The sequence below is a fragment of the Montipora capricornis genome, chromosome 3 (genome assembly GCF_036669925.1).
Source record: "Montipora capricornis isolate CH-2021 chromosome 3, ASM3666992v2, whole genome shotgun sequence".
Classification (NCBI taxonomy): Eukaryota; Metazoa; Cnidaria; class Anthozoa; order Scleractinia; family Acroporidae; genus Montipora; species Montipora capricornis.
In genome coordinates, this window is record NC_090885.1 from 21631826 (window position 1) to 21639325 (window position 7500).

The 7500-nt window shown below is 36.0% G+C and overlaps 1 protein-coding gene across 2 annotated transcripts in view; it reads right to left on the bottom strand.

Moving 5' to 3' along the window:
• Positions 1–7500, bottom strand: part of LOC138040897 (uncharacterized) — a 23232-nt gene that overhangs the window by 10330 nt on the left and 5402 nt on the right. The window contains exon 2 of one of the 2 annotated variants that reach the window (XM_068886609.1): positions 2812–2881. In XM_068886609.1, coding sequence (XP_068742710.1) covers positions 2812–2863 — 52 coding nt within the window. In that variant the 5' untranslated portion in view covers positions 2864–2881. Of the gene's footprint in view, positions 1–2811; positions 2946–7500 lie in introns of those variants that run through there. The other variant, XM_068886608.1, reaches the window with a different exon arrangement.

The following is a 7500-nucleotide window of genomic DNA, read 5'->3' on the forward strand; positions in this document are numbered from 1 at the left end:
AATTTTCGAGCTTAGTTCGCATTTTTGAGCGTTAAAATAAAAATTTCAGTCCTATGCTTCTCTTACAGAGTGGTATATTTTTTAGGTCACGCATCCAGATAGTAACCCCGCCGGACAGGGTGTCACAGCGTTTTGAGTTTCCCCGTGTTATCTGTTCCCCCGAACACTGGGAACTAGTGCTGTGTGTTCCCCTTTCGCCATAACGACAAATATGATAGCAGAATATGAATACATAAAGTATCCTAAACATGCATAAAAGCTAACCTTAGCCCTAAAAACTTCTGTTTAGGCCTGATTAGGCCTAAGGTTACATTTTATGCATACAGTATATTGAAATCTAACCAAATAAAAATGGGTGCTAAGACTTAAATCTTTAGAACAACATCGTCAAAAAATGAGTGTTTAGACTTAATTTTGCGGATCAGCGCTGTTTGAAATGAGTGCTGAGACGCGAATACTATCGATGTGTATTTTACATCATGTAATTATTGTGAAATGTCCACAATCATTCTCTCTGTGCCAACATCCAATCACAGCCCGGTGCAATTCCTGTAATTAGCCGCAAATCATTCAATTTGTTCCGCCATTTTGTGAACTCAGTAGCCAAGCCTTCTATCCAGATATGGAAGAAAGGCCACGTGCATTATCGAATGAATTTTGTCCGAATCAAAGAATGAATATTTGTTGAATTATCGAATGAACTTTGCTGGAATCATCGAATGAATATTGTTTAAATTATCGACTGAATATTGCTGAATTGTTTCATAAATGGAGGAGTGAATCGAATGCGTATCAAGGCAAATTTATCGAATTTTGCTAAAAGTTTATCGAATGTATTGAACCAACTCAAATATATTTGAATTTTATTGTCAATATGTGGAAATTATCAAACGCATCACGCGACATCGAATATTGACATATTTCTGCAACCATATCCTGGGAGTTCAGGCCTTTGGGTACGGAGTTTAAAAATAGATATTCATTTCCCATTATCCCTATCAAGCGCTAATCATCCTAAATTGACAATAATTTAGAGAAAATTGTCGATAATCGTCATTTGAGAGGTAGAGGATGGGTTGTCACACGAGAAAACAAAGGGCTCTGGAGATTACAGTCCCAGATTCTAGAGCTTCCTGAGTTCTAGAGCTTCTAGAGCTTCTAGATTCTAGAGCTTCCTAAGTCGTCAAGAGTACTAAACAAAGAATTGCTGAGGGAGAATGTGTCCCTTCCTGTCGAACAGAAAACGCAATAAGCAATATCGTACTTTTAAAGAAAGATACTCTGATTATTGTACAGACCGGCCGGTTCAATATTTTATTGTTCGCAAACCACCCAATTTCCTAGCGGTACGTTTTCCCGGGTTTCTTTCCCGTAATTTCCACTATTTACAAGGGTTCTTAGTTTTTGTACTGCTAGAGAGTGATTATCACGCGCAGATAAAACTCTCTGCAAAGTTTAAAAAAATGCTCTGAAGAAGGTTCATCGTAGCCACCTTCACTTTTAGAAAAATTTAAGGTGGCTCTCAATCCGCTCCAGGATATTTTTTAAAACTTTGCACATTTGCATCTTAGCCTACCTATTACTCTTCAGCAATAAAAATGGGGGTCACGCATTTCGTTTTTGAGATATAAGCGCTTAAACATAAAATATAAGGCGTTTTTAGATGGTTATTTTGTTGCCAGCAGTTATTCGTGTTTCGTATGGTACCATAACATTGCGGTGAAGTGAAATTTTGTTGCAGAGTTAATCCTTCTAATTAGACATAATCTCCGAATTGACGAAATTCAATAAACCCTTCTCCAAAATGGAGGCCGAAGATTCAAATAAGTTAACATTAAAAATTAATACCAGAAATAGAAGGAGCACCTTTACTTTAGTTACCCTGCAACGTTTCGGCATGTCAGGTATAATATCAGCTGAGGTTTGTATGATTGTGGGTATGGCGTATACCCCAGTCATAAAAACGTAACCGTAAATCTTACATTTTCTAAGCTGATATGACACCTAACACGCTGAAACTTTGCAGGGTCAACAAAGTAAAGGTGCTCTTTCTATTTCTGGTATTAACTTTTCATTCAGTTCAATTTTCACTCATTCAAATCCGTTGCCGATATTTTGGGCCGCCTGATTCAAAGCTCTGTACCTATATTAGCAAATCCAGAAGGGCTTAGCCCAATAAAAACTGTTCTAATACTTATACTTGTTCATGTAGTTTTCTAATCTCGCTCCTTCTCAATTAGTCCAATTTTCAATGTAGCCAAACAAAAATAACTCGGAGCTGTCTCAAAGCTGGATTGCGGTCCATCGGGCGATTCCTAATGTGCCACTGAGTATTTCCTTCCTTACTTAGACGCAGTTTAATTAACACCAAATGTGCGAATCAATATCCTGGCCGATATTATTTCCTATTTAGCTTTTCTGAAGATGTTTTAAGTTTTCAACGTGACTTCCTTCGTTTCCGTTTGCTACAGTTACAGTTTTTTCTATTCTGAAACACCTCTGTGAATTGCAAAGATCGGAAAGAGGAGACTGAAGATTAGAACAAGGTTCATTTTGATCGAGAATTCGAAACTGCGATTAAAAAGACGACTAAACGCAGTATCTGTGGGATTAGATTAATTAAAAAACGGTTTTAACCTGAAGATGAGGTTGGGTTTTTGGGCGAAACGCGCGGAAGTGTGGTATACGTATAGATGTTTCAAAAACCATTGTTCTCTGCCCTAGGCCTAACGTACCCAGCATCTCATTCCAGATAAGTTGTGTTTTATGTGAAACAAAAAAAATATGAAATGAATTTAGTTATATGCTCACCTTTTTGAAGGAGGATAGTGCAGATAAAGGAGATGAGTAGCTTGCGAATCATTTTCAGTTGTTATCAGACCTAAAATGACAAAACGTTCTTTCAGCTTACAGTTGGAAGGGATAACGTCTTAATAACTTAGAATACAAGAGACGAAAAACTGAAATGTATTCGTTTGCCAAGAATAGCTCTGTGACATGATGGTGCAGTAGTCTTGCAGTTTCCAACAAATTTCAGTTTCGACAATACTGCACATGATAGAATTAGCTTGAGGAGGTGATTTTATTGTCCACACTGATGAGATACACAGGGAAAACAAAACTGAAGGAAATCAACGAAACCTGTGATCGATAACGATCGTCATAGAACTTTAGGGCTCTAATGCTCTAATCCATTGATAATTCACGATTTTTGTTCCACCAGGAATTGTCTCCTCTAATTATCCATAAGCAAACAAACAAACAAATTATAAATGAGAGTTTTGGAAAGAACTGAAACTAAATGTGAAAATTTTCCAGACTGAGTATTAAACTGCAGGAAATAAAAGTTCCCTACCCCTTGGAAATCTGATTACTGGGATACCCCTCTTCCCCCCATACCGGGGCCAACCAGTTAAAAATTCAGTACATTCACTATATTCCAAGATTTCACACTGTTATTTTCAAGGAGTAGATTTAACTCCAAAAAGGGAGTTAAAAAAAGGTACAAAACCACTCCATTTTTGGAGTAAAATTCACTCCGGTAATGCTTACTCCGTTTTTGGAGTAAAATGTACTCCTATATCTTTTACTCTTTTGTTGGGGTAAAAATTTACTCCAGTATTGTTTACCCCTCCTGTGGGGTAAAATTCACTCCAATACAAGAGTAAATTTTATCCTTCTATTGGAGTGAATTGAACTCTTTAAATGGAGTTCAATTTACCCTTGACAGAGTTAAATTAACTCCAAAACTGGGGCGAGACAAAAAGGTACAAAACCACTCCTTTTCAAGAGTAAAATTTACCCTCTTAAACTTTACTCCCCTTGTCAGAGTAATATTTACTCTTTCTACAGAACACATTCACCCTCACTAGATCTACTGTACCTTCATTTATAGTCAGATTTCTCATAAAACCATGAAAAGTTCTTTTTTTTTAAATATTATGTAAAGAAAAGACCAGGTTTACAATGAAGCATCTAATACTGGTAATTTTCAGGGGCACCCAACGAGAATATAGTTCAAAACCACTTAAACATAGCATTGTTAAACGTATTTTAGTCTTTAAACGGTAGATATAGCCATATTTTTATCGCCTAAAAGTTTTCCATCTGTTCGGATTCCCTAGCTGAAAGTCTAGTGATCCGAAAATTATAGGTATCAAAACTTACCTTTTCGAAAATTTCAGCCAGAAAAAAGGCTCCCAAAAATTCTAGGTGACCTTTTTAGGGTAAAAATCCGTTAAAAATGGGCAATTATACCATTTTTTAGATATTCGAAAATCCTAGGACAGGCAGGCAAGCAAGAAATTTTACAACAAATGTTCCGAAAATTCTAGATCTCAAATCGTCTTCCGAACAGATATTTTCCGAAAATTGACGTTGGGTGCCCCTGAATTTTGATCATAAGATTGCAAAGAATGCACATCGATATGCATGATAAATACAATCTGTATACACATACAAATACATCACAAAAATCAAAGCTATCTTTATTCTAATTATTCGGGCAATAATAAAATGCAATCAGCTGAATGTGGAATTCTTGCCTTAAACAAAGATAAATTGAGTGGTTTGTGTTTTGATTACAGATTATAACAATGAATGGTGGCAAAATAACTTCAATTACAAAAACTAAAGCATACAACATACTTGGATAAATGTGACTCAGTATAACAAAATGGGTTTTATGTACATGTAATACAAGTCAGTTCTTACAGAAAGAAGTCAAACGTAAAAAAATGGAACATGCCTTAGGATAACTGATGCAAAAATTTTGCCATCGTTCACCTTTACCAATGTGTTCTTTTTTTCTCCAACAGAATTGTTTTCAAAAAGAAAAAAAAAACAGAACTTAGGCTGATAATTTACGTTTAGAAAAAACTAAAAACTTTTTGTTTCCAAAAAGAAGAAAAAAACCCCTGAGATTAAGCTGATAATTAAGTATGCTCCCAGCAAAACAATTACAGCGAATGAAAGTTTTAACAAAACCTTGCTTTCTGCCACAATTAAGGTAAATGTCTCTAGTTCAATTAGTGTGCCAGAAGCAACAATCCTTGCAAATGTTGTTTTTAGAACCTCTCCATTGATTGACTCATCATCCTTAAAAGTAATTAAAGAGAATAATGATTAGTATCACCCCTTCCAAAATTAAGATCATTCGACAATATTCTAACAAAATAGGAAGAGAGCACAAATGTAATACATCCCTAATCCTGAGAAACAAGAGACACCAGCCACCAATTTTGGTGTACCAAATAAATGGAACCAGATGTAATACCGGTACTTGCGTGAGATTATATCTGTAACATTGTTCTTGATTCATTGAGTAACTCAGTTAACTATCAAATTAATTTTGTCATAATGATAAAAGTACACATAAAGTGGTGGAACTCATGGAACAAAATCTTGAAAATATATTGCCAGATGCTTTCTTTGTCTTCAACACTTTTCCAAAAAAAATTGTGTGATGAGGTATTTAGAATTATCTCATTTAACAGTATTTCAAATTTTAAACTGAAAGCAGATATTGGGTGAGACAATGGATAAATTAAACTGCAGCATCATCTTCTGCTAATCGCTAGGCATTACTTGTCTATACGTACACAGGCCTGTAACTCAGACAGTGCTTTATAATTATTTTATTGCAGTGACTGTCAAGAATTAGTTGTTAAAGTGTAATTTATGCGAGTTATTTGTAAATATCTATATGCATCACTTGTTTAAAAGCAACAGTCAGCTTATAAGTCTTTCAGACTTTCAGCTGTTTGACTGCATTACAGGTCTTTTACAGAAACATGCCTCAAAGGAATTTTTTCATTGCACCAACCTTTTCTTTTATCTGAGGGTTTTCTCCAACTCCTCTTCCATAGATGATACATGTAGTGGTTTGTACTGTATGTTGCAAGAAGGAGGCATCTTCTTGGCTTGCCTCAGCACTTTCTGTAACCAACTCTCTGTCCAAACTTCCCAGCAATCTTTTAATGAACCAATTCCCAGCTGTACCCACCTCCAATTTGAACTGTTAATCAACAAATAAATATAGTGAAAAGTTTCAGTTTTCTTGGAAAAAATAATTCATAATCTCAGTCACATTCCAAACAAAATTATTACCGCTACTTACAGATAAAAGATGTCATAAGAATTTCATCCAGATAAGAACACTCAATATCACGTCTCAAAAAAAAATGCTGGTACATGTAATAATAAAGCTGATCATTTCTAAGGTGCATGACAACTGCAGACTGCCTACAAATAGCGATTGTAAACAGTATTTAAGTCTAAACACCCATTTTAAATAAAACGTTTAGCTTTCAATAACTGTGAGTTACGGTTAGTTTGGGGTGATCTGCACTCTGCAAGTGTCAGACTCTGTCACTTCTATTATAACGTACAGTGTAACTGTTTGAAGAGCAGACTCATCAAAATTTGGCTCTCTTTTCTTTAAACGCCAATAATAACAATCTCATGCAGGCATTAACATATTATTTACATTGAGTACAATAGTTTAAATGACAGCTGAAGCTTTCTGCTTTCTGTCGTCATGTAATTTGCGGTGAGAGCACTCTAATACCAAATCATTTGCTTAACCACTTGATCTAAAGCTTCCTTTCTCTTGTGAAATACATACCAATTTCTTAAAGCACTTAGCCAAATTAAATATCCTTGCCTGACAAATTTGGGACTTCAAGGTGCATGTAAAAGGTTTGAATTCTACATAAGCTTACATTAAATTGTCATAAGGCCCGATTCAGACGCCATACTTTTCATGAGCCGAACTTAATACATGAAAAGTTCGACGTTTGAATCAATTAAGAACGGCTATTTTAATTTGGAATGGCTCAGGCGTTCTTTTCAACTGGCCTAGACGGGAATTCGGCTTTAGCATGGCCGTGGATCGGCTTTGATTTCAGACGTCGAACGTTTCATGTGCCGAACTTCATGATCATGCATAAACCATGTTTTACCTTCTACATTAAAATCGCTGACAAAATCAATTGGTTTTCTTGGTAATGGCTTTGGAACTGCTGTGGAGGGGCCAGTTAAATTCGACTTCTGAATCAAAAGGCGTACTTTTGTTAATTTGTGTCGGTCGAAGTCCTAAGTACGCAGCGGCAGGTACAAAACGCAGGTCACAGGTCACAGGTTACAGGTCACAGGTCACAGGTCATTGTTTTACCTATACAGGAAGTATCCTAAACATTCAAAAAAGCTAACCTTAGGCCTTATTAGTCCTAATTAGGCCTTTTTAGGCCTAATTAATCCTAATTAGGCCTAAAGAAAAGTATCCTAAACATTCATAAACGCTAATTTTAGGCCTAATTAGGCCTAATTAGATAACCGATGACTGCTGACCAAAACGGCTCACTAGTTTCCAGTCTGTTCTCTACTGTGTTATCCAAGATCGCGGAGGACTGACGACTTTAATTACCGGGTCGTCCAATTAAAAACGAAAAAACCAGCAAGATTCAGAGCGGCTCGTCGTATTAACCCTCACTAAAATGT